Source organism: Hyaena hyaena, unplaced genomic scaffold (assembly GCF_003009895.1).
Source record: "Hyaena hyaena isolate Hyena2069 unplaced genomic scaffold, ASM300989v1 scaffold_187, whole genome shotgun sequence".
In the NCBI taxonomy this organism is placed as follows: domain Eukaryota; kingdom Metazoa; phylum Chordata; class Mammalia; order Carnivora; family Hyaenidae; genus Hyaena; species Hyaena hyaena.
In genome coordinates this window covers 1,641,061-1,668,982 of record NW_024080820.1, presented here as the reverse complement: position 1 = coordinate 1,668,982, position 27,922 = coordinate 1,641,061, and the positions used below count along the sequence as shown (strand labels likewise).

The following is a 27,922-nucleotide window of genomic DNA, read 5'->3' as shown; positions in this document are numbered from 1 at the left end:
ATATATATTTATTATGCATTCATAACACGCCTTTTTCTTAATTTTTTCACGATTCCTACACTGTGCAGTTGGCCTGCAAGTATTTGCAAATTATCACAAACCTCCAAAAATTTTTCCAGGATACTTATTGAAAAAGATCTGGATGTAAGTGGATCAGTGCAGTTCAAATCCACACTGTTCAAGGGTCAACTCTATATTCTAAGTCCACCCACTTGTCTCCAATGGCACTACCACCGCACCCATCCAAACCTCCACTGTCTCTCTCATGGATGAATGAAAACGCCTTGACACATGTCTCCCTGCTTCTACCCTACAACCCTTTCTTCACAGAGCAGCCAACCAGATATATCCCTCATGTTTCTTTTTTTTTTTTTTTTAATGTTTTATTTATTTCTAGGAGAGAGAGCGAGAGACAGCGTGAGCAGGGGAGGGTCAGAGAGAGAGGGAGCCACAGACTGAAAGTCACAGACTGAAACAGGCTCCAGGCTCCGAGCTGGCAGTCAGCACAGAGCCCGACGCGGGGCTCGAACCCACGAACCGCGAGATCATGACCTAAGCGAAAGTCGGACGCTTAACCGACTAAGCCACCCAGGCTCCCCATATCCCTCATGTTTCTTCATGTTCCTGCTCAAAACAACCTGTGGCTTCCACTGAAAGAGAACTAAAATCGGGGCGCCTCACTGCGCTCTGTAAGGCCCTGTGTGATGTGACCCTTCCCAGCCTCTCCATCCTCATCTCCTACCACTCTTCCCCTTATCACCAAGCTTCAGCTCACCAGCCACCTTGGTGGCTCTCAAACATGCCTCACCCGTCCCCCCTCAGCCCTTTACACACGTGCTCTCTGCCTGAATCCTTTACCCCTAGCTCTGTGAATAAGTGGCTTCCGCTCAGCTTTCAAGTCTCAACTCAAACATCACCTCTGCAGGGCAGCCTTCTCTAACCACCCAGATCCCGTTACTCTCTACTCCCTACTCCTATTTGCTTCCAAGCAGCCTGATCTAAAGTGACAGTCTGTTTCTTCCTCGGAATACTGTCTTTCTTCCCTACGAATGTAAACTCCATGAGGGCAGGGGTCTTGTCCAACTTGGACCAGGTACACAGGAGACATTCAGTAAGCATTTATCAGATGAATGAATGAATGAATGAATGAATGAAAAGAACAGGTATTAAATCTAACTGAAATGACCCCTTTTGAAGAGTAACTGGCTGACATTAGGTATCTTCATTTGACTGACATTATGCTGCAATGATAACAAGCAACAAAGGACAAAAGAAAGAGACCATGTAACGAATTATTTACTTATTAAGAAGTTGCTACTGAGTTCTGGCATGTGCCAAGCACTTTGTCAGGTGCTAGACAGACAAAGGTAAGCAGGAGAAGCTGGGTCTCCATCCTCAGTATAGCTTTTTATTTACATGAAGAATTTGCCTGGTGATACAGATTACTAAAATCCAGAGTGAACCCTCAAATTCTGTTTTAGCCAAAACCGTGATTCGAACTGCATTAGGAAACACATCAAACTTCATCAGAGCAGAAAGAAAGCACAACACTGCAACAAGTTACTCTTTCTTCCACCCACCTGTCTAGAGGAGAAAGGGATAATAAAACATTTACATCTGTTGATAGCAATCAGGGAAAGGAAGAAGAGGAAAACGTCCATGACTCATCAATACACAAACTATCCATAATCTTCAAAATCGAGAATTATCTAGAACATTGTTTTTAAATCAAAGGCTCTCACATTGTTGCCTTCAGCAATATCTGGCAAACAGTACAAAAAAGCCCATTATAAAGAAGTTCTTTATTTTGTAGTTTAGATATGTTAGATGATGGAATGGCAAAGATAACTTCATACAACAAAATGACAAGCAGCTTACCTTTAATAAATGGGTCTATCTTGTCCCAAGAACCCAGCTTCATGAAATAATTCTATTATATACCAGCCTATGACCTGAGGGTTAAAAAGATGGGGTTTGGGGCCCTGAAGTCGTGAGATCCAGATCTACAGTTCAAACATGATGATAAAGTGTACAAATGTATGCATATATGGACATATCATATAAAATTCTACATCCAAATTTTTCATTACTTACCTCTTTGCCCAACTTCCTCTCATAGGTTTTATGCCGTAGTCCTAATCCTAGTAGCCCGACACCAACAAGCAGCCACAGAACTAAACAGAAAGAAGAAATACTTTTTAAAAGAAACTAAGTTTGTCTTTTTAGAAATAACCTTTTCTCAAATAATGCTGCAATAAACAGAGGGGTGCACAGGTCTTTTCAAATTCATGTTTTCATCTTCTCTGGGTAAATATCCAGAAGAGGGCTTCCTGGATCATATGGTAATTTTATCTTTAATTTTTTGAAGAACCTCCATACTGTTTTCCACAGTAGCTATACCAGCTTGCAGAGATGAAGGGATAAAGAAGATGTGGTATATACATACAATGGAACATTACTCAGCCATTAAAAAAGATGAAATCTTGCCATTTGCAACAACGTGATGGATGCAGGGAGTTTAATGCTAAGTGAAACAAGTCAGTCAGAAAAATACCATATTGATTTCACTCATATGTGGATTTTAACAAAACAAAGAAAGAAAAAAGGGATAAACCAAAAAAACATACACTCGACTATAGAGAACAAACTGATAGTTACCAGAGGAGAGGTGGGCAGGGGGAGTAGATGAAATAGGTGAAGGGGATTAATACTCTTGTGATGAGCACTGAGTAATACAAAGAATTGCTAAATTATTATATTGTATACCTGGAACTAATATAGCGCTACATGTTAATTATACTTGAATAAAAAATAATTTCATGAAATTGCTAAATCTATTAGGCAAGGATTTTGTGCAAAGGAGAAATGTCTAATTCCTGGGTTAATTTTCATGTGTGATATGCATGCATAACTCATACTTGAAACTCAGGTTTCAAGGAATCTTCCCTGAAAATGCTCCAAGGACCATGAGCTTAAGGTAAAAATAAATCATAAGCATATCCAAGAAATAATACACAAAACAATTCTCCATGAGCAGACACCAGCAGGGAAAAAAAACCCCTATAGAATCAAACCCGCAAATACTTCAGATGTTGAAACCGTTAGAATATAAAATAAGCATGCTTAACAATTTTAGAAAACTAAAAGAGGTTATTCAATAGGATGGTCAGGAAAATGTGAGAAGAAATAAAGTAGACTTCTAGAAATAAAATTACAAACTCAGTGGACAAGATAAGTAGCAGCAGATGAAGCTGAACAGAGAATTAGTGCAAAGGACAGCTTACAAACAAAGGTAGATGATATGAAAAAGGTAAAGGGACATGGAGAGATAATAAGAAGATCCAACACAATCTAACTGGAACCGAAAATGAAAAAGAGAAAGAATGGAAAAACAGCAATATTTGTAGAAATAAAACTGAGAATTTTCCAGAGATGATATAGACATGACTCTTCAGATTCAGAAAACCCAAACACTAATAAGCAAGATGAGGGGAGATGGGGAGAGGCAGTGCAGGGGCAGGAATCCACATCCAAATATATCATAGTGAAACTCCAGAACACCAAAGAGAAATTATAAGAGCTGCCAGAGGGGGAAAAAAAAAACAGATTATTTCCAAAGAAGCAAAGTTTACACCGACAGCTGACTTCCCAATTGCAAAAACTGAAGACAGATAACAGAATAGTGTCTTTAAGATGCTGAGAAAAAAAAATTAACCAAGTACTAAAAGAACAGAAATTGAAGATACAATTTCCAAACTAGAAAGAGGAGTAGGAAGGGGGGACGGGGGGATAAGAAACAGAGAAAAGGAAAATCCAATCAATGCAAAAGAAAACAAGGGGAAAATATACTTAAAAAGAGTTGAAAAGCAAAAGAGAAGAGGACAGATGTAAATCATAGTGCATGAGAAATCACAACAAAAATAGATTACATTTTCAAGTTAAAGGACGAGAATGACAGTCTAGAAGAGGCCCAACAGAAGCTGTAAAAAGATCAGTAGTTTCCAGGGTTCACAGGATAAACAGGTGGAGCACAGGCGATGTTTGAGGAAGCGAAACTATTCTGTGTGATACTGTGATGGTGGCTAGATGTCATGATACCTTTATCTAAACCCGCGGAACATACAACAAAGAGCGTGAACTCTAATGTAAACTATGGACTTGATTTAATAATAATGTATCAGTATCGGCTATCAGTCGTAACAAATACAGCACACTAATGTTAATAATGCTGGAAACTGTGGAGGGGGGGTGTGAGGAGGTGGATGAGAAGAAACTCTACACTTACCCCCCAATATATCTATAAATCTAAAACTGCTCTAAAGAATAAGATCTATTCTTTTTTTTTTTAAATACAGGGGCACCTGGATGACTCAGTCGGTTAAGCATCCGACTTCAGTTCAGGTCATGATCTCATGATCTGCGGGTTCAAGCCCGCATTGGGCTCTGTGCTGACAGCTGGCTCAGAGCCTGGAGGTTGCTTTGGATTCTGTGTGTCCCTCTCTCTCTGACCCTCCCCTGTTCACGCTGTCTCCCTCTCTCTCAGAAATAAATAAAACATTAAAAAAAAATTTAAACATGAAGATAGTGGTTGCCATAGAGGCAGGGAAGGATGAACAGGGGGAACACAGGATTTCAAGGCAGTAAATTACCCTGTACGACGCTATGATGATAGATATGTATCCTTACATGTTTGTCAAAACCCACGGAATGTACACCACCAAGAGTGAGCCCTAAAGTAAACCACGGACTTTGGGTGGCAGTGATGGATCAGCGTACACTGTTTAGGTACAATAAATGTAATAATAAACTCTGGTGGGGTTACTGCTGGCGGGGGAGGCTGTGTGTATGTGGGGCCAGAGGGTAGATGGGGAACCTCTACACTTTCTGCTCAAACCAAAAATGGCTCTAAAACATAAAGTCTCTTTTTAAAAATTACACAAAACTCTCCAAACAACTTTGTAAATAAACTGTTCCAAATGCCTCAATTTGATGAATGAACTAAAGAATTCTGGTTCTTAATACTCCTGCTACTACTAATAACAACAACAGCAACAGTGAAGACAAAGATTGTCAGGATTAAAAATAATCAAACTAGGGGCGCCTGGGGGGCTCAGTTGGTTGAGCATCCAACTTAGGCTCAGGACATGATCTCACGGTTCCTGAGTTCGAGTCCTGCATCGGGCTCTATGCTGACAGCTCAGAGCTTGGAGCCTGTTTCGGATTCTGTGTGTGTCTCTCTGTCCCATGCCACTGTGTGCGCTCTCTCTCTCTCTCTCTCAAATGTATCTTTAAAATACATTTTAAAAAAATATTAAAAATAAACGAAACCTGGGGCACCTGGGTGGCTCAGTCAGTTAAGTGTTCAACTTCAGCTCAGGTCATGATTTCATGGCTCGTGGTTCAAGTCCCCCACTGGACTCTGTGCTGACAGCTCAGAGCCTGGAGTCTGCTTCAGATTCGGTGTCTCCCTCTCTCTCTCTCTGCCCCTCCCCTGCTCCTACTCTGTCTCTGTCTCTCTCTCTCTCTCAAAAAAAAATAAACATAAAAAAAATAAATAAACAAAACCTGCCAGATTTTAGTTTAGGAGGCCTACCTAAAACATTAGAACAACAAAAGAAAACTCTAAATTTTAAAAATGTCCCCTAAATTTTAGTATAATCTCTTCAAATTATGATGGAACGTGTATGAAGGTGTTTACATAATGGTGGTACTGCTTCGTGGCATTTCTTTTAGAAATATATTAAAATTCGGGGCGCCTGGGTGGCTTAGTCGGTTAAGCATCCGACTTTCGCTTAGGTCATGATCTCGCAGTTCGTGGGTTTGAGCCCTGCGTCGGGCTCTGTGCTGACTGCCAGCTCAGAGCCTGGAGTGTGTTTCAGTCTGTGACTCCCTCTCTCTCTGACCCTCCCCTGCTCACACTGTCTCTCTCTCTCTCTCTCCTAGAAATAAAAATATTAAAAAAAAAAGAAATATATTAGAATTTTATTTAGCTTGTGTTCTATCTCTTCACACTATAATATTTTGTCTTCTTTATAAAAGTATCAAGTCACTGAGGGTAGAGACCCGTTTTTACATATCTTTGAATCCTACATAATGCTCTGCAGTTAGGTAGTGTATTGTATCTTAATACACCATCTACAAATGTAATCCTTTTTAATAAACGTTTCTATTTAATCCAGTTCATTTGAAATCAGATTGAATAGTAAACTAACTTCATGTTTGAGTTTCCAGTTCATCAATATTCCAAATGTTAACATATTTAGGCTCCCCAAAAAAAGAATAAGAAATGAAATAAACAGTCTGAAATAGAAATAGTTCTAATAAGAACAAGGCATCTTGGAAATTCTACCTGTTAAATAATCTTATCTACATGAGAAGTGAAACAAAACTAATACAGAGCATTTGTGATTGATATGAGAGGCACCCAGAGATTGGCTTCAAAGTATTTCACCAAAACAAGTAAGGAAGACAGCTGCCAACAACACTGGCAAAATGCTAATGATTGTTGAAACTGGATGAAGGGGACATGAGGGTGCACTACACTCTTTAATTTCATATATGTTTGAAATTTTATTATAATTCAGTGCTTTGAGAAAAAGAAAGCAAAACTTACAAAGTTTCATATATTTTTCACTCTTTCTGAAAAGCATTTTAGGACTGTTTTTTGTTTGAAGAAAGTCAAGGCTTTTCTTAGGACTAAATAGCATATTTAGCCCAATAATTAGCATCACCGTCCCTGTTAAAAGAGAAAGCAAGAATGTATTACATTTGAATCCATAAAGCTTCCCAATGGTAAATTTTACGTGCCTAGGTTCATTTCAATGGATGTACCCTGAAAATTCAGGTATGGAGTTAATTTATCTCTAAGCAATTAAGCTAGCAGTGCTTTTGATAATTGGGATTGATCTTAAGAAATTGGGTCGGGTTCCAGGAACACTGCTTCAAATGAGAAGACTCCAGCGTTTTCTTGATGAGGAATGTCTTTTAATTCCCTGAGTGTTTCTTTGTTGTTAAGCTGGTAATGGGTGTCGCTGCGGATTTTGCAGAGGAGGGTGGAGCGTAAGAGAAAGGAGACTTTTGAACTGCCTGAGTTTTCTCCATTGAAAAGGCCTCGAATGCACCATGCTGAGAAGCACGAAAGAAAGAAAGGTAGATTCTTACTACAGTCGTGTCTGTGACAGTAATTCTGGCCTGGGATGTGGGCCCTCACAGAAGATGCATACTAGAACCACATGTGCCAGTAAGGCCAACAAAGATCAATTCCATTTGGTTGCGTTACGATGTGACTTATACGTAAAGTTCACATACTTCTGAGGTTGTGGACAAGGAGAATGGAAACAGGGATGATTGAACACTGAGTAAATTAGGAAATGTCAAGTTGAAGTTAAGCTTAGATGGAAGGCTAGCAAAAAAAAAATTATATGCAATTTTCAGGAAAGAGCTAGAGTAACCTTGGCACTAAGTTTATGACTAGTTTCTGATTTAATACAGATTCTTTTCAATTGTATTAAAGGCTATGCTGAGCATTACCAACTCTCCTTAGTTTTTGTGGCCTTATCAGTATGTCAGTCTTACTTTTAAAAAAAAAGTTTGGTCATATGCAGCTGTAAAAAAGCAGTGTCTGCAGTTTTGGGGGGTCGCAAGCACTCAGAAGCACACCTTTGTAACATTCTGAAGAAATAAACGTATGCTTAGAATGGCTCTTACGGCTCGTACTGTTGTTCGTTCTCTCCACAGGGCAGACCCCTAAGCAAGCTGGCGTGAGAAAAAAGCAGGGCAGCTGACAAGGAGATAGAGCAGGACAGAGCACGCGCACCTGAAAGAAACCAGAAGAAATAGTAAGTTTGCAAAGCCAGGATTCCTGCAGAGGAAATGCAGCAATATGTGTGTCCAACTGGATGAGGGCAGGGGTGTTTACCAGAAAGAGCAAACTCTCTGTTGTTTCAAAGTATTTCATATAATTTTAAAAAATATGCCTTCCAAGTCTGTTGGGAGCCATTCTGAGCCCACTAGTCGAGAAATCTCCTGGTGAGGTTAAAGCAAGTTTGCACGGTCACTTGCCAATTGAATGACGACCGATATCCACCCCTACTCAATTATTTCTGCTTCAGCACCGACCCCCAAGGTATCTTGTTGATCAATATAGGGAGTGACTTGTCCCCTTATTCTGGCCCTGGTATGATGATTGCACCTTGTGAAGGAACTTACTGTGGGAACTTCTTTTGATTATGGGAACAGACATCGTGTCTCCAGCAGATCCTGTTTCCCTCCATACTTTCCCTTGAGCTATGAACAGGCTAATGACCCTTACTCATAAAAGATTGACCTTTACATGTATAATTCTGTTTCTACCATCGTGTTAGTCCAAGATGTTCATACAGCTCAACATGTAAATCAACTAACCAAAAATGTCTCTCATGCCCTAGCTATTCAAGAAATCATAAAACTAGGGGCGCCTGGGTGGCTTAGTCGGTTAAGCGTCCGACTTTCGCTTAGGTCATGATCTCGCGGTTCGTGGGTTCGAGCCCCGCGTCAGGCTCTGTGCTGACTGCCAGCACTGAGCCTGGAGCCTGTTTCAGTCTGTGACTCCCTCTCTCTCTGACCCTCCCCTGCTCACGCTGTCTCTCTCTCTTCTAGAAATAAATAAAACATTAAAAAATTAAAAAAAAAAAAGAAATCATAAAACTAGACACTTAGGTAAATGCACTTAAAGAGGCTATTCTATGTATTGGAAATGAGCTAAACTCTTTAAAGGTATGACTGGCTCTCCGGTGCCATAAAGAATATAACTGGAAAATCAAGTCTTGCCCAGAGACAAAGAGCCTAACTGAGAGAGAAGGAATAGATAAAAGCAGAACATCAGTTACCACATATACCTTTGCTAACTGTGATGTATAGCAGTCCCTTCCCAAAGGCCTACATTCCACCTTGCCTTACACTGGCAGCTGTGATGAGGATGGAGAAGACTATCTACAAACCTATGACTTAATCTTAGTGACTTATTAAAATGTGAACACCCTATTATTCTCTTAGTTACTCAACCTCACTATAATTGGGGCAGTTCAGCAAGAATACTTCTGTAAAACCTGTTTCTATGCATTTTCCAAAAACATCTTATCACAGAGAACTATCCATTGTAAAAATTCCATTTTCTGATGCCATGTTAATATTTGCCCTATAAATAAAGACCACAAAACCGACAGGACAGAGATGCCTGCCTGGTGATCAGAAAGAATCTCGGGGCTCTCTCACTTCCTCCCTCGCCGACACTGTCCATCCTTCAGGGACCCCTGGACTTGGCCGGAGCTGGACTCCAGCACAAGTCAGCCTGTCTTGATAGATGTCTGGCTCAGGGAGTAGAAAATTTATGTGAAAATCTACAGTTCTCAGAAAAAGAATGAGGGCACAGGGGGAAGTAAGGTAGGAGTCTAGACTGCTGTGCAGCCCTCACCCCAACTGTAATTCTGCAAGGCTTTGACTACTTTTGTGTATGGTGCTTCCCCCACTACACTGAAGTACCAGATGGGCAAGGGCCCTATGTTTCTTACATCTCCAACAACTGACACTGGGTCTGGAACATACAGGCACCCAATATTTTTTTAATGAATGAACGAACAAATAGGAAAATGCATTCGTGGACAAAAAAAGAACTGAATCCCTTACCGAATCCTCAATTTTTCACAATTTTTATCCTGAAGCATGCGACATGTTTTACCTAAAGTAAAATGATAGGCAACATTTTATTTGTATATGCCTGTACACATCAGTAATTTCATCATTGCCAGAAGGCAACTTTTGAAATGTTCAACTGAGCTAAGTCTATGAAATTTTATTTTTGGTGCATGGAAAATATTTATCCTATGATTTGAGAATTTATCATTTAGACTAAAATTCATATATATAAAATGTATCTTATCAGTAAAAATATGATAAATGAAAATCAGAGAAGACTTGGGGGAATGAGAAAAATCACAATTCCTTTATATATTTATGAGCAACATGAGCACCACAATCATACTTTTTCCTGGCCTATCACGGAACACAACTGTTACACAGTACCTCTTTATACTCTACTATGGATTAAACTTGGGTTTGTCTATTTGTTTTTTTACAACTAATTTACCTAAAAGGCCTTTGCAGTGATGAATATTACTGAAACTCACTGATGAATTAGGAAATCTATTGAGTAATAATTTAGACATTGCTCCAGTTGTTTTATTTTTCTCAAGAGTCTATTTTAATAATAATAATAAAAAAGGCACAATCATCCTATTTATTTCCACCAGTCATGTAGAGTGCTAAATCCTAGTCAGCCTGACGGGTATTTTCAAGTAGTTACTTTAATCCAGACCTTTCAAATATACTCACCCAAAAGCAAATCAGATCTTTCTCTAGCGTAGACACCTCCGGGGACGAATTTGAAAGCCGTGCACCACGCACAGAAGAATACCTCCAGGAGATAAAATAGCATGGCAATGGTCATGGCTTTCCCAGGGCCTGACCCTGAGCTAATTAGATGTCCAAGCACTTGAGGCCACATGGACGCTGTGAAGAGAGCGAGCACACAGCCAGAAACGGCAGCTGCCCACGTGGGGAGGTAAAGGAGGCCGGCAGCTGAAGCTGCTCCTGTTTGTGACAGAGAGAGAAAGAAAAAGAATCAGACCGGAGAGCAGAATAGTCTCTCCCATTTTCTAAAAAAAAAAAAAACAAACAAAAAGGAATGATGGGCACATAGGATGACCAATCTATAGCTAGCTATTCAGAGCCAGAAGGGATCTCCAGGGCATCCTGGTCAATCTCCAGACTGATGAGAAACAGGACTAGCAAGGTCTAGCGATTTGCTCAAGGTCACATGGCTAGTTACTTGCACAATTGGAGGCAGAGTGTGAATCCAGTAAATCTCAGTGCTATTTCTTCCAGAAGGACAGGGGGAGTGAAGAGGCATTTTTAGGTTATTTGTGTTAAGACCCTAATATAAAAAAAAAAAAAAAACTTTTAAAACAGTGATATTTCTGTGATACCAAAAATACATCCATTAATGTAACCAGCCAGATCCAGGACATTAGAAAACACGTAGAGTCAGCCTGGTTTCTAGAACATTTTTGTTAAGGAATTTTCTCAAGGACTTGCCATCCACTTAAATGCTGCCCCCTGTCCTACAATGTGGAAGTTGGCTTTCCCAAGCTCACAGCCCCCAAAGATGTGACTGAAGGAGGACTGGCGGGCTCTCTGCTTTAGCAATGCTGCAGTCAGTTCATCCGTGACCCAATAGCCTGGGAGGCAGTGAGGTCTACGCCACCTGCCCAGTCCACAGCAGGCACTCAGTCAATGTTTGCTAGTTTGCCGAGCTAAACCTGAGAGTATACTTCTCCCAATTCCTGGGAAGTCTGTGCTGAGAAAGCACATCAGGGTCTTATGGCATCCCATTTCCAAGCCATCCATATAACACCTTTCTACAGAATACAGACAAGTCAGTCATTATTGTACAAGTGTGACCATGAGGACTCCCAAGCTCCTTGCTGCTGGAGCCAGAACTGCAGCAACAGAGCGAGGAGCAGCAAGTGGTGCCAGCCAGCCTCTCAGTGCTCCGTGGTGCCCATCCATCAGGAAGCTCTACTTGGAGCTGGCGCAAAGCCACATAACCGCCCATCCTCCCCACCCCGGCTTCAAGCTGTGCTGACAGCTCAGAGCCTGGAGCCTGCTTTGGATTCTGTGTGTGTCTCTCTCTCTGCCCCTCCACATTCACACTCTGTCTCTCTCAAAAATAAATAAACATTAAAAAAAATTTTTTTAAAGTACAAATACTGTGTCAGGAGGCAAAAGTATTTTAAAGAATCATTAATTATGAGCAACTGCTTTTGTGAAAGGTTAAGAAAAACTTTCTGGGGCACATGGAAGGCTCAGTTAGTTGAGCATCTGACTCTTGGTTTTCATTCAGGTCATGATCTCACGGTTCGCGAGTTCAAGTCCTGAATCAGGCTTTGCACTAACAGTATGGAACCTGCTTGGATTTCTCTCTCTCCCTCTCTCTCTCTAAGTAAACAATACATAAACTTTAAAAAAATGACTTGTCAGAAGTCTCACCTTTTAAACCCTGCCAGAATTATTTCTGTCTGAAAAGCTTTGCCAAATTAATGATGAAAACAATATCACATTCTGAGTTTCACTTTTCTGATTATTAGTGAGAGTGACTTTTTCCTATTTACCAGCTTAGAAAGGCTGTTTTTTAGAATGATTCCTGAGCTGATATTCCTAATGAAAGACATTAGAATGACTTTGTTGTTTCTGTCTTACTACAAAGAATTAATTGGAGAGACAGAAAACATCTTTTCAAATTCTCTTGACTATTACTGCTTTAATTTTTAATTTGTTTTAAATAGGCTATGTATTTTTAAATCCAATAAACTGATATTTTTAAATAGGTTATAAGTTCAAAATCCAAAAAGGTATAAAGGAGTCCCTCTAACCCCTGTCACCCACTAGTTCCCCTTAGTAAAGGCAACCAATGTTAGCATCATTCCACGTACTTCCAGAGATAGTCCCATGCATAATAAGAACTATTTGTGTATTTCCAACCCTTTTTAATTTTTTTAATAAATTTATTTATTTTAAGAAGGAGAGAGTACCTGTGCTCACTGGCAGAGGAGAGACAGAGAGAGAAAGAGAGAGAGAGAGAGAGAGAGAGAGAGAGAGAGAATTCCAAGCCAGCTCCACGCTGTCAGACTGGAGCTCAAGTCAGGGTTCAAACTCAAGAACTGTGAGATCATGTCCTGAGCCAAAATCAAGTTGGACGCTTACCCAATTGAGCCATCCAGGCACCCCAACACCAAGGCAAATTAATAGTAATTGAATATTCCAGTAACATTTATAATAACTAATGTATTAGTTTTCAATGGATCAAATTTTTAATACAATAAAATTATAGGAACACTGTAAAGTACACAGGGGTCCTATCAATACGTTTAGCACATCTGTTTTTTCTTTTAATAGAACTTTGATTTTAATAATTTAATTGCCACCAAGATTTAAAGCCCATTAGAAGCTTCAAATCTGCTTGCCCCTGGGGTCTTCTAAACTACTATTTAATACTTCAGAGAGACAGCAAAACCAGATTAGGTTTAACTCTACTTATCTGGGGAAATAAAAATAAGCATAACACTATAGGTTCACAGTTTTTCTGTCTTTTAACTAACAGTGTATGTTTCTGGGGACCTCAGTTTAAAATTCTGGGGACCATGTTTAAAATGAAGCTGCCAATTACCTGCCCAGTAAGCATTTTCTTTATATTCCATGAGAAAAGGGATGATATCGGTGCTGAACAGACTTCCAATCCAATGTATTTCATGTTCCTTTCCCTAACTGCATGGAGATTAAGAAGCTATATATATATATCTATATAGATATATAGATATACTCACTGCAAACTCAGCATTTACCAAAGTATCTGGCCCTTTTCTTGAGGAATCTCATGAGGCATCTCTCTAATGAAGAAAGTTTACTCTTAAACTCTATTCATACTGGGGCACCTGGGTGGCTCAGTCAGTTAAGCGTCCGACTTCAGCTCAGGTCATGATCTCATGGTTCATGAGTTCAGACCCTGCATCAGGCTCTGCACTGACAGTTCAGAGGCTGGAGTCTGCTTCGGATTCTGTGTCTCCTTCTGTCTCTGCTCCTCCCCCACTCACGCTCTGTCTCTCAAATAAATAAACATTTTTTTAAAAATAAAAAAAACCTATTCATACCAACTTCCACAGACCCCATGTAGAATGCCTCCCAGAAAACACATGTGCAAGTAAAAAGGGCCCAACGCAACTACAACAGTTTGCTCACACCACTCCAGAAGGACCGGGACCTGGCTAACCTCATTAAATGAGCCATCTATTCAAATTTTACACACGTCAGGGTGCCTAGGTGGCTTAGTTGGTTAAGCATCTGACTTCAGCTCGGGTCATAATCTCACAGTTTATGGGTTCGAGCCCCGCATCAGACTCTGTGCTGACAGCTCAGGAGCCTGGAACCTGCTTTAGATTCTGTGTCTCCCTCGCTCTCTGCCCCTTCCCTGTTCATGCTCTATCTCTGCCTCTGTCTCTCTCTCAAGAATAAATAAACATTAAAATGTAGTTTAAAAAACTGAATTACACGTATGTCTCCATCCAAGAGTGTAGCACTTAGGGTGGGAAGAAATTTACTTGTTACATTAGTCAAGCCACAGTTTCTATTACCAATCCACAGTTCTGAACCCACACAGGGTATCCAGCGCAACACTCTGAATCATCTGGTTAATGAATATGTAAGAGCGCATCTCTCCTCACTGAGACCAAATACACTGCTCTGTTACTGGGTACAGAGTTTATTTAACACCAAAATGGACTCGAACCATTTTCTGCCTTTTAAGGGGAAGGGAGAAGAGTGACAAAATTCAGTCATAGTAATAAAATAGTCAGAGTCATAAAATTAAGTAGTTGCTCCTAAAATATGATGGCTTCCATCAATATTCTGTAATCTTAATGGGTGTGGCCTGGGGGGAGATGGTCCCAGCCTTTGAATAAGCAAAGGTGGGCCCCAAAGCTAAGTGGAAGGGTGAGGAGCTCAGGAGGGCATTCCTGAAAACCAGGGCAGCAGGGAATCTTGGGGAGGGCAGAGGTCTGGCACTGTGCTAATGGCTGACTCCATCTCCTCAGATCTGCAATAGAAACAGGGGCGCCTGGGTGGCTCAGTCAGTTAAACCTCTGACTCTTGATTTGGGCTCAGGTCATGATCTCACGGTTCTCGAATTCGAGCCCTGAGACGGGCTCTGTGCTCATAGCGCGGAGCCTGCTTGTTCTCTCTCTGCCTCTCTCTCAACATAAATAAATAAACTTTAAAAAAAAAAAAAACCTGTTACTGACACACATACCTTGTTTGGGAGATGGGGGAGAGTACGTGAGCACCGTCAGGCAGCAGTATGTCAGCTACAGGAGGAGAGAGATAATGACGGAGGAGGAAGTAAACTGTCAACTGAGTGGAATGCCGGGCACACGTACAGGTAAACTCACATACCTGTAACCCACCAGAGTAAACTGGTACCAGGAAACCATGAACAAGCTGAGAGCATCAATCCACTCGCCAAGCTCAGCAGAACTGCACCTCTGTAAGAAAACAATATGCTTAGGACACCTGCCATCATTAATATTTCATTGCTCCAAATATGAAACAAGTACATCTCCTACCTCTAGGTATACCCAAGAGGTAACAGGAGTGTGAAAAAAACCCAATGAGATAATGAGAGCTCATTGAAAACCACTATTAAATCCATTTAGAACACTTAGGGGTACCTGGGTGGTTCAGTCAGTTAAGTGTCTGATCTCAGCCTAGGTCATGATCTCACCATTCAGGAGTTTGAGCCCTAAGCTGGGATTCTGTGCTGACAGCTCAGAGGCTGGAGCCTGCTTCAGATTCTGTGTCTCCCTCGCTCTCTGCCCCTCCCCCGCTCATGCACTTGAGCACACGTGCTCTCTCTCTCAAAAATAAACACACATTAAAAATTTTTTAAAAAAGAACAGTGAAGTAAAAGCAACTCAGACTTGAAATAAATGGTATCTTTGGTCTTTCGTGGTCAATGGAAACACAGCGATTGAGCATTGTCAGACTATTAAATTATAGTCCATATTGGCCTCGTGACATTTTAAACAACTCTGCCGAAGACAAAGAGAAAAAGTCATTGGGAATAGTTTCTATTTAGTTTGCCTCTTTTTCTTTCCTCTGCCTCAGTACAATCTGGTTCTTTCCAAGTCTGCCGTCAATTGGATAAATAGAGAGTTGTGTGCGTTTTAAAGCAACCACAAACTACTTCATTCTTTTGCTACTCTGGCAAAAACTTGTACAAGGAGAAATAAAAAATTTTAACACAACTTTAGGGGGGAAACCCAGAAGCAATAATAGCTACCACGTGGCATTTAATTAAATAGCTACAATATAAATTAAGCTAAAAAACACAGCAGTATCTCCTGTGTACTGTTTTAAGACTTTTACATATTATTAGCTCTTAATCTTCCCAAGGCTCTAAGGCAAATGCTCTTATTATCCCCATTTTGCAGAAGCAGACACAGGAGGAAAGAGCACTTAAATAACCTGCCTGAGGTCATACACAGCAGCCCTGCCGAGACTCAGTACCCAAAAAAGACCATGTGGCTCTGGAGTGAGGCTGTCCGCTACTATCCCGCCCACCCCCACCTCCAAGGTTAAGGATCGGCCTTGGTCTACAGAAGACCAGATATGAAAAAAAGCCACAGAGGTCACTGTTGATCTTTTTTCTATCCCAAATTCAACAACAAATGTTTATGAGGACCTACTATGTGCCAGGCTGTGTTTTAGGGGCTTGGGATACAGGTGTGAACAAAGATTCCTTTCCTCCAGAGGGCTGCCACTTCAGTGAGGGAGGAACAGACAGTAAGCACAATTAATAAATAATTCAGGGTGTCAGAAGGCAGAAAGCACTAGAGATAAGGATCCCAAGGTCAGGAGCACTGGGGTGGGCTGATGGGAAACTGGAAATGTGATGAAGACACAGTTTACCTCGCTCCCTCATTCTCCGCGGGTCTACCATCCGCACTGATCCTTCAGCTTCCCAAAGTCCCCTTGGCAAGCTCTGGGCCTCTCCCTCACCCTTCTCCCATCCTTCACCTTTCTACCCCATCAACAGTTACGTGGGATGCAATCTCTAATGGATTTTAGAAAGCAATTCCTACTATGATGGTCATGACTGATGAAAGTCTAATGCAACATTTCTCAAGCAGGCCTGAGAAACACTAATTTCATTAGACGTTAATAGGTGTTCTAAAAAAGGAATCTACTTTTTTTTTGAGAGAGAAAGAGAGCATGCACAAGCTGGGGGAGAGAGACAGGGAGAGAGTCTTAAGCAGGCTCCACATTCAGCAGAGCCTGAGGAGCCCTACGTGGGACCCCATCTCACAAGGTAAAATCATGACCTGAGCCAAAGTTGAGAGTCAGATGTTTAACCAACTGAGCCACCCAGGTGCCTGGGAATTCTACTTGCAGATAAGGCTGAGAACCCCCGGTAGTCTTTCATATGCTAATGTACACTGTGAATCACAAAGAAAGGAATATGAAATGCAGCATTTGCTAAACCTATACGATTTAGGAGTCTCTTTCTCTTTCTCTCAGAGTACCTATTAACATCTCAAGACACCAGTGTTCCACAGAACACAGTTTGGGAAATGCTGGTCTCATGAGCTGCATCTCCATCTTCAGTGTCTCCCTCCAACAGACAGAATTATAAAATTTCTACCCAAAAAAGCCCCTCATTTCACAAGGGAAAAGAACAAAGCCAGGGACACAACGTGACTCATCCACAGTTGAATGACGAGTTACTGTTGGCCGACCAGGACTCCAGCCCTGAAGCCTGGCCTGAGTCCTGGCCCAATCCTCCTTTTTCTCTTCCATATAACTGATGCCTCTTGTTACAGGGGACTTTTGAAACAAAGCTTTAATACATGGGAATAAATCCCTTCCCTTCCTTTTTCTTCCTTTGTGCCTTTCTTCCTTCCTTCGCTTCCTCCCAAATATGCGAAGGCATCCAGGATCAAAAGATAGAAACTGTGAATAAGGTAACATACATAAACTTCCTAGCTCTGTGCCTGACAGATTTAAGTCATAAATATTAGTTCTTTTTCCCATTCCCTGCCCTCGAGGGGCTTATTGGCTTGAGAGGAAGACCTGAAATGATCATAATGTTTTTAAAAACTGTAATACAGAATAATAATAAGAGATAGAAGAGGGTAGGGGTGGGCTTCGAGGTAGTATTATAAAACTCCCTTGGGCCAAAAGGAGAGGGGCTTGCAAATGAGGAAATACCAACCATTGTTTGATTTCAAACTCTATTCTGGTAAAAGGTCAGGAGTTGAGCAACCCAGCTCCTCCTGGCTCCGGATGGTCCCTGAGATGTAAATCTTTGATGAACATTGTGATTAGAATGTTCAAACACGTTCTTCAAGCAGCTGTTAAGCAACCCCCACCTCCAACCGCAAAATTCTCGCTTCTGTACACCGGCTTCGCCCCTCTCCCTATATAAACCCTGAGCTACGGCGGGGCTCTCTTCCGAGGACATTTCAGGTGCTCAGGAGGGGCCGTTGGGGCCGGACTAAAATAAACCTGAATAACCACTCCTTTTGTTGTTCTCAGTGATTCTCCTTTGGAAAGGGAGGTCTAACAGGATGTGGCATAAAGGAACCCTTGGGATAATCAGAGAAGACTTTGCAGACGAGATGCTTGAGCTGGGTTTGGAAGGGTGAGTAAGAGCCTGCCAGGACGCTGAGGCAGAGAAGGCAGCCCAGACAGAGGGAAGAGCACAGCCTTGCAGATGAACGTCTGGAACAGTCCAGCACTTCTAGGGAACTCAAAGTGATTTCAGCCCGGATGAAGGACGGGGATAAGCCAGGAAGTGTTTGTAAAAGTAAGAGGGGTTGGGGAGCAGATCCTGTCTCATATGACCTTGTATGGAAAAAAACACTCAAAGGTTCTAAGCCATAGAGAGAGATTTGCAGTTTTGGAGAGCTCATGGGGGGGGGGGGCGGGGGGACAGTGCAGAGAAGGCCACACTGAAGAGAAACCATAAAGAGGCAAGACATGAAGCCTAGATGAAAGATGGTGAGGACTCCAGAGGCAGACAGGGTGGGCATCGCAGGGGAAGGGACAGATCTGAGAGAAGTCGTAGAACTCACTAGACTTAATGCCAAATAGACACAGAAAATGAGAAAGCCATGGTCATAGGATGACTCCTGGATTCTGGCTCGGATGACGTACAGCTTGGAGGGATGAAGCCAGGCATGGGCGAAGAAGAACATGTTTGGGGACTGGGAACTCCCGAGTGCAGACCTGGACACCCTGACTTTGAGGCACCTGGGGGTGTGCTCTCACGTCTGCTGGGGAAGAGTCCAACAGGCAGTTGCCAAATGTGGGAATCTCCACACTTTAAGAGCAAACAGTTATCTGAGGCAGATGTTTTAAAGGTTCCTCCAATCTTTTTACATGAAAGGCTGGGCCTGAACGTGGGAGAACCAAGGTGTCCCGAAGAGGAGAGAGTCAATGAGGACCAAGCACAAGCTGGTTCCAACACTTAAACTCAAGACTGCTGACTTCCCGGGGGCCCCACAGTTGGAGCAAGTCCCAAAGAATCAGAGGAGACAGAGATCTCTCTGGGCTTCCCTCCTGCAGAGAAGACAGAACGATGCCCAGGCTGTCAACCTGTCCTCTCTCATCAGGGCACCGTGGCCTCGTCCCATCAGGCGCCCATAACTGTCAGGAGGGGTGTGGAGGAAATGCCAAGGCCATGTCTTCTCCGCACCGAGAATGCTCGTCCACGTGGGGCGTGCTCAGAGCGCCCAGGCAGGAGCTCCCAGAGGCTCCTACGAAGCCGTGCCCAGTCCTTAGCACAAGCCTCCATCTCCTGCTTCCTAGCACTACTCCAGCACCGGGGCAAACACCCTCTGGCTCCATTTCCCCAGGACGCATCAATGCCAGGCAACGTTTCTGCTCTCTCGGGGGAGCGGCATATGAAATATCCGGCCGGCACAGAGCTGGTGCCTCAACCAAAGTACTTCTTCCTTCAACTTTAATAGCCAATTTCTCGACTGCTTCCAAACCGAAACTCACCCAAACGGGTTAGGATCTGGCCCTGGATGGGGGTGCCCACTCACAGCCCATCTGGACACAAGCGAGACCTCTCCAAAAACCCAGTGGGTGAGGAACACCAGACTGCCAAAGGCAGCCCCTGCCAGGCACCACGTGGGTCTGGAGGCCACGCCCGTGGCCGTTGCTCCGGTCTTCTGCCCCTCAGGCTTACTGCAGCCACCATCTAGGATGCGAAACGGGAAACGGTCAATTACATGAAAATGTACCCTCTATTTCTCAGATCATAGCAAGCAAGAAATGGTCCGTGGCTTCAAGGAGCTTATTTTAGAAGAGAAGATGAGACATGAAACTGTAACACAGAGCAGAACATGCTGAGAGCTAGCCGGTGCGAGGCATGACTTCAGGTAGATCAGGAATGCTTTGAGAAGGGGCACCTGGGGGGCTCAGTTGGTTGGGCGTCCGACTTTGGCTCACGTCACGATCTCACAGTTCGTGGGTTCCAGCCCCGCATTGGGCTGTGCTGACAGCCAGCTCAGAGCCTGGAGCCTGTTTCGGATTCTGTGTCTCCCTCTCTCTCTGACCCTCCCCTGCTCACGCTGTCTCTCTCTCAGAAACAAACAAATAAAAGGGAATGCTTTGAGGAGAACCAAGCATTCTGGGATCTCACAAGGGAAAGTGCAGCAAGTTATTTACCTCATGTGAAGTTAATGGTATGAGCAAAAATATAGACAGGAAAAGTGACTGGTATCTTCAGGGAACAGAGGCAGCCCAACTTGAGCGGAACACATCCAGGCCACCAGGCCATGTCCCCACCTTGACCCCACCCCCAACAGGGCCCTCGTCTGCCCACTGTGCACCCAGGGTAACAGTCGTACGCTGACGGAGCAGTTCCTGAGTTTCAGGTCTCTTCCTAGCTTTTGATAGGAACTCACTTAATCCTTGCAACAACTTTATGAGGTAAATTCTGTTATTGGACCTATTTGACAGAGCCAAAAACTGAGGCCCAGAGAAAACAAGTAACTTGCCCAAGGTCATACAGCTGGTAAAGAGAGCTTAGGTGTATCTAACTATATACCTTCCTTCCTGGGGCTGTTTCACCAGGAGGTCTCATTTCATTGCATCAGTGACTTCTGCAGACAAAAACGTATCAACTGGAGAAAAATGTGGGCAGGGGAATGTCTCTAAAAACAGACAGCGCTACTGCTACTGGCAAGCTCTCTACAGGAGAGAAGAAAGCCTCCCAGGTCTGCCTGCAGGGCTGGTAGCTGGATTTCAGAGAAGGAAGAAAGCCAATCAGTCAATAAAGGAGTCAGAGAGAGAGGAGCAGAGATGTGAGCCACAGATGAGGGGGAGGGTGGTGACGACAAAGGAGGCCAGGGCCCAGAGACCGAGCTGTCGTTGGGTTAGGAAGAAAGAGACCTAGATGGATTTGCGGAGTACCACTGCTGTGTACGATGGTGGGGGACCCCTTGCCCAGGACCCAGCAAATCTTCGCTGAAACTACAAAAACGCCTGGTGTGACCTGGGGAAACTGGTGAGGAGTCCAGGGTTTTGCAGGGCAAAAACAGGAAGGGACCAGCAACTGGGTCACATAAAATTAAAACAGAGGCGAGAAAGAAGAAAACTCAAGTCAGGAAATGTAAATGATACCCTGAAGTTCAGATCCTTATCAGGCTGTACCTGTGAAACTTGCTGCCTGCGTTTCCACCTTTCAGTGTTAGTGTTTTATAAAACATAAAGCACATATTAGGGCACCAGACTCAGTTCTAAATGTTCAAACTAATAGTAATGTCACTTGACCAATCTCCTTGGATGATGTCCCCTTGTTCTCACTGTCCCTGTGTCATGCCAAAATCAGCGCGTAAGGGGGATTATACAAGCACTTTGTTCATGCTGAGCCAAAACCCTCTAACCTTCCATTAATCTGTGAGATTTCTCCTTGTATTGACAAAAGAACAGTGACTCACTGAGACTCACACAAAAAGGCAGGTGCAAGTTAACCAGAATCTAGTAACACTTGTTCCTTCTTTTCAGAAGGATCTCAAGTTAGCATATGGAGTAAATATCCAAGTTGGGTACGTGTATGTCTCTGAGAAAGTCAGTTCCAAAGAGAGACAGGTGATTTGAAAGGTGGCATAAAAATGCAAGATTTCCTTCTTTTTCAACCTTCAGACTTGGAGCTTAAATATCTTCAGAGTCCCAGAAAAGAAAAAAAAGAAACAAAAAAACAAACAAAAACCCAGACAGTTCCCAGAGCCCTTGCTTACGAATAATTTCTCATAGCATTAGCGACATCCTGGGGTCGGTATGGAGGAAGAGAGATGAGGGGTCTCAGCCCTCAGCCCCATCCGGAGGGAAGGGGAAGAAAGACAAACAGAAAGCCAGCTGGGAGTCTGAAGCCTGGTCTACTCTCCCACTCCACACTGACAGAAGCCAGAAATGGCTTTTCCTTTTCATCCTCTGTTCTTTTTTTTTTTTTATGTTTTATTTATTTCTAGGAGAGAGAGAGAGAGACAGTGTGACCAGGGGAGGGTCAGAGAGAGAGGGAGTCACAGACTGAAACAGGCTCCAGGCTCTGAGCTGGCAGTCAGCACAGAGCCCAACGCGGGGCTCGAACCCACGAACCGCGAGATCATGACCTAAGCCGAAGTCGGACTCTTAACCGACTAAGCCACCCAGGCGCCCCTTTTCATCCTCTGTTCTGACAAGGAAAAGGTGCCTTCTGCTTAGGTAATAATCCACTGGCTGTGCTGGTTACTATTTCAGAGGGAGTAAAAATGGAAATAGAGACATAGTGCAAACAGACTTTTATGTTTTTGAGATGTGTTCCATTCAGATAGGTAAACTACGCAAGGGAGCAGATCCCTCAATAAATTGGGCGTACGCTTACCTGAGTAAATGCGATCAAGTGTGGCTATGGTACTTAATGTCAGTATCACTCTATTGGACATCTCATAAGTCCAGATTGGATTTAGTGAAGTGTACCATATGCGGAGAACAAGAAGAATCATCTGTCCTAGAATGAATCCCCAGATTCTGAGGTACCTGTAAGTACAGAAGTATTTTTCATCACTTTTTACGTGGTTTCAATGTAGTATATTCACAGTGAATTTCATAGTTTCATAGAATGGGTCTATAAAACAGCCCTGGTGGTAATTTGCAATAATGAACATGCCTTAATCCTTAGTCTTTACAAAGTCCGTTACTCAGGCAACTTGTTACAATTCCTTAATTCTCAAAACATTGTGGAGACTGATGCCAAGTATTCACATTCTGATTTTGTGAAAAGGACAAAAAATGAGACTTCTACAAGCTGTATGCAAAGTAAATATTATCACTTGAATTCCTGGTTCCAACTTTCCCTTTGATGAGTAATCACACTTGTCTGTCTACAGGTATAAGATACAAACCTTTGTCTCTGGATAAGATACCGTACCTTTGCAAGCCACTTCCTGTCCACCATGTCACAGCTTGCACTATCAGCGAGGAAGACACCCCAAGGGCAAGGACCACGAGCCGAACCCTGGCATTTGGAGCCTGGAAGGAGGCTATGCTGCCTACAAACAAATTAAGGAGAGCTAAACATTTCTGGCAATCATGCATTGGAACACAATGATCTGCATTCGATAAATGTTGCATCTGATACCATCATTACACCCAGGAAGATAAAGTTAATATAGACTTGTGTGTATCAATCTTTAAAAATTTTTTGTGATGTCATTCATAACATAAAATTCACTGTGTCAAAGTTTACAATTCAATGGCTTCTAATATATTTACAAAGTTGTGCGTTTATTACCACTAATTCCAGAATATTCTCACCACCTGAAAAAGAAATCTATACCCATCAGCAGTCACTCCCTTTTCATCCTCTCCACTGCCCTAGCCTCTGGCAATCACTAATCTACTTCCGGTCTGTATGGATTTTTCCCATCTGGGCATCTGATATCAGTAGACTTCTGTAATATGTAGCCTTCTGTAACTGGCTTCTTCAACTTATCAGAATGTTTTCAAGGCTTATCCATAATATAGCTTGTATGAGTACTTCGTTCCTTTTTATGGCTGAATCATATTCCACTGCATGGACAGGCTACATTTCATTCATTCATCAGTGATGGGCATTTGCGTTGTTTCCATTTTTTGGCTATTAAGAATAATGCTGCTGGGGAGCCTGGGTGGCTCAGGTGGGTAAGTGTCTGACTTCAGCTCAGGTCATGGTCTCACAGTTTGTGTCCGACTTCAGCTCAGGTCATGGTCTCACAGTTCGTGAGTTTGAACCCCATGTCAGGCTCTGTGCTGACAGCTCAGAGCCTGGAGCCTGCTTCAGAGTCTGTTTCCCTCTTTCTGCCCCTCCCCTGCTCGCACTCTGTCTCTTTCTCTCTTTCAAAAATAAACAAAGATTTTTTTTTTAATTTTAAAGAATAATGCTGCTATAAACATTTGTGTACAAGGTCTTATGTGAAGATAGGTTTTCGTTTTTCTCAGATATATACCAAGGAGTGGAGTTGTTAGGTCAGGTGAGAGCTCCATTTAACATTTCGAGGAACTGCCAAACTGATTTGGAAAGCAGCTGCACCATTTTATATTCCTACCAGCCATGTGTGAGTGTTCCTAGTTCTCCACATCCTTGCCAACACTCGTCACTACCTATCTGTTTCACTATAGCCATCCTAGTGGATCAAAACTTTTAAGGTAAGAAATAATCTAGGGGCACCTAGAGCCTGGGTGGCTCAGTCGGTTAAGCGTCTGACTTCGGCTCAGGTCATGATCTCACAGTTTGTGGGTTTGAGCCCTGTGTCAGGCTCTGTGCTGACTGCCAGCTCAGAGCCCGGAGCCTGTTTCAGATTCTGTATCTCCCTCTCCCTCTGACCCTCCCCTGCGGGCTCGCTTGCGTGCTTGCTCTCTCTCTCTCTCTCAGAAATAAATTTAAAAAACATTAAAAAAATTTTTTAAAAAGAAATAATCTAAACCAATAGGAATATGAACTAAATTTATAGTTCAGTACACAATAATCAATCTAAAATATCTGAGGGGCCAGAGGTGATAGCACATAATGCCCAGATCTTCTCTGTAGTTATATATGGATAACCTAGGACTTTAAAGACAAAGTTGTTTCATTTCCTTAAGAAGCATCTGAAGGGAGTTTTAAGGTAAACCATGGCTTACATCAGCCTCTGTTTAGCATCAGCAGAGCTGAATGGCTACCCAGAAGAGGATCTGGCCGAAACGGTCTCTTCATTCTCAACTCTCCATCACTTTCCTACCTACTCCATTTTCTCAAATTGAACTCCACCTCGACTCAACTGATGGATCTTCACAGAGGAAGGAGAAAAAATGGGAACAACAGGAAGCAACCCAAATACCATACCCACCTCAAACTTATTAATATCGCATCCTTTAGAGCCACCAGAAGTTACTGGGCCAGAAGTGGATCTAAATAATAATAATAATAATAAACCCGCCCCAGTAACTCTCAGCCAATAGCTTTGTAGGTAAGGCTGGCACAGGCAGCATTGAGCAAAGGCAACAAAGAAGTGCCACTGATGCCATTCCCATAAAGCAAACGAGGGAGTGTGACGAGAAAATGAAACTTGCAACACTCCGGCCACCATAATTCATAGGAGGGGACTGAAAGCTCAAGGCAGTATAGCTGGTTATTATTCCCTCCACTCAGAGTAGAACACTTCATTGCTATTATTTCTGGAGCTGACATTTTCCACATTTGATCGGTCTTTCCATTCCTCTGGGCGGCATCTTCATAAAGGGTGCATTTTTCGGTGGTCTTTACCACTGTTCTTTTGGAGCCCAAGGCCTTGAGAAGCTGAGTCCTACACCCTTGTGGGTGTCCACAGAACTCACTGCACTAACCTCGCTCTGCCTTCTCCAGGGACTGGCCCGCAGAAACGCAGAAGGCAATTTCATGGTAATTCTTGTCACTGTTTCTGATAAAAGTCAAATGACTGTATCCAGAGAGAAGAAATACATGTCGCTTCGAAAACTCCAGAGAAACCAACTGCCCTGCATTATAACAGACATCCAGAGTTTTCAGCTCCAGGTTCAACCAGACCGGAGTCTGGTGTTTTTGTTTGCTAAACCTTTTCTCCCATGAACCCACCTTCTAACTTTTTACTCCCAGTACTTCTTCAAGGTCTTTCAATATTTATTTATATTAATAATCTCAGTTCCTTGGGACAGTAAGTGTACACTCAAAAATTTTTATTGCTGTGGCGCCTGGGTGGCTTAGTTGGTTAAGCGTCCGACTTTCGCTTAGGTCATGATCTCACCGTTTGTGGGTTCGAGCCCCGCATCGGGCTCTGTGCTGACAGCCAGCTTAGAGCCTGGAGCCTGTTTCAGAGTCTGTGACTCCCTCTCTCTCTGACCCTCCCCTGCTCAAACTGTCTCTCTCTCTCTCTCTCTCCTAGAAATAAATAAAACATTAAAAAAAATTTTTATTGCTAATGTTTGGCAACATAACACACTCAAATTCAGAATCTGAAAGATACCAAAGGTATGTATTGCAAAGTTTCCCTTTTATGCCTGTGTCTAGATAACCATTTTCAAGTAACTAAAATGCTATCGGAGCTTTTTTTTAATGCTTCGAGGGCTATTTAACGCATGTGCAATTAAAAACTAAATACATTTCCGTCTAAACTTTCTTACACAAATGTTACTATTCTGCACACACTGTTTAGTGCTTCCTTTTTCCACTTAATAATACATTTTAAAGAACATTCCATTTCCTTACATAATGTTCTCATTCTGTTATACAGCTGCACAGCATTCTATAGTGTTCCACGTCTCAAAACCATAATTTATTTAACCAATCCCATATAAATGGCATTTAGGTTATTTCTAATCTTGCTGTTATAAATATTGCTATAATGATTAAATAACATTGTAGTTTTACCGTTTTAAGCCATACGCAGGTATAGCTGTGGGGTATATTCCTAGAAATGGGATTGCTGAGTAAAAGGTTATATGCGTATTTGTAATGTTGATAAATGATGCTAAATTATTCTCCGCAGAACAACCGTGTGCCAGTTTACATTCCCCCCAGCAATGCTGAGCACCTACTTCTCACCCTTACAATACGGTGTTACCCGACTTTGTTCTCTGGCAATCCAGTACCTGGCTGCATACAAATGTGTGTGTTCTATACATTTTAAACTTAAAATACATGTTAAAAATTACATGGTCTCCCAGTAAACTGATCATATCCTTTGCTCTGTTACCAACTGAGTTGTTGGTTTTTTATTATTGATTTGTAAAAAGTCCATATGTTAGTGAAATTAGCCCTTTGGCTAAAAATTTGCAAATACCTTCCTAATTTGTTGTTTGACTCTGCTTACTATAGTGTTCAGCATGCATAATTTTCCCACTTCCATGCAGTGTCATTCAATATTTTTTAAATTTTGTTTATATTTGTTTATTTTAGAGAGAGAGAGAGATTGTGTGTGTTAGCAGGGAAAGGGCAGACAGAGGGAGACACAGAACTCTAAGCCAGCTCCAGGCTCCACGCTGTCAGCACAGAGCCCGACAACAGGCTCAAACTCACGAACTGTGAGATCATGTCCTGAGCCAAAGTCAGACACTCAATCAACTGAGCCACCCAGATGCCTCATCAGTCAACAATTTTTAATGGTTTCTGAGTTTTCAGTCAGAGTTGGAAAAAAGTACACAAAACGTTCAAGAGTTGACCTGTTCTCCCTCTTCATTTCAGTGATCTTTAGGCTTTTGCGTTCTGACAGAAAAGTTAGAAATGTCAAAGACACTGGCTCTTCGTCTAGTCTTCCAATTCTACTAAAACTCTTTAATAGTAAGAGAAAAAAGGATCTTTTTTTCCCCATTGAATCATTTAGCATTCAAAGAAGAGTCTACATATTTTCACGTGAGGTTGAAAACACACACACACACACACACACACACAACCTTAAAGAAACACTTCTAAATCTTACCGATAGTTATTATCCGCAACAGGATTAGCGTCCACTTCTTCTTAGCCAATTTCCAGAAAGGAGTAAGTGTTAGGAATATTGGAGAAAGAAAGACTAGGCCAAAACTTTCAAGCCCGGTGAGTTCTAGAGTTTGCAGGGGAAAGTAATAGATCATCGGTCCCAGGCCATGGCAGAGAGACCAAGAAACATACCCTAGAAAACAAATCATTAAAGAGAAAGTGTAATCGTGTCTTTGTTTCAAACAGTAGCCCTGCCCCTCCACTGTAGGGGCCCTGGCTGACCACCCCCCTCACGATTCTGACCCTAACTCAGTTCCAGTACAGAATTCCTCCCCTTCC

The 27,922-nt window shown here is 42.4% G+C and overlaps 1 protein-coding gene across 2 annotated transcripts in view; it reads right to left on the bottom strand.

Annotated features, from left to right (window-relative positions):
- Positions 1–27,922, bottom strand: part of CWH43 (cell wall biogenesis 43 C-terminal homolog) — a 59,031-nt gene that overhangs the window by 29,303 nt on the left and 1,806 nt on the right. For both annotated transcript variants that reach the window (XM_039241101.1, XM_039241102.1), the window contains exons 2-9: positions 27,585–27,776; positions 23,066–23,186; positions 22,520–22,674; positions 19,651–19,852; positions 15,040–15,128; positions 10,369–10,626; positions 6,614–6,736; positions 2,095–2,174 (exon numbers count right to left, since the gene is read on the bottom strand). In XM_039241101.1, coding sequence (XP_039097032.1) covers positions 2,095–2,174; positions 6,614–6,736; positions 10,369–10,626; positions 15,040–15,128; positions 19,651–19,852; positions 22,520–22,674; positions 23,066–23,186; positions 27,585–27,776 — 1,220 coding nt within the window. The remainder of the gene's footprint in view (positions 1–2,094; positions 2,175–6,613; positions 6,737–10,368; positions 10,627–15,039; positions 15,129–19,650; positions 19,853–22,519; positions 22,675–23,065; positions 23,187–27,584; positions 27,777–27,922) is intronic.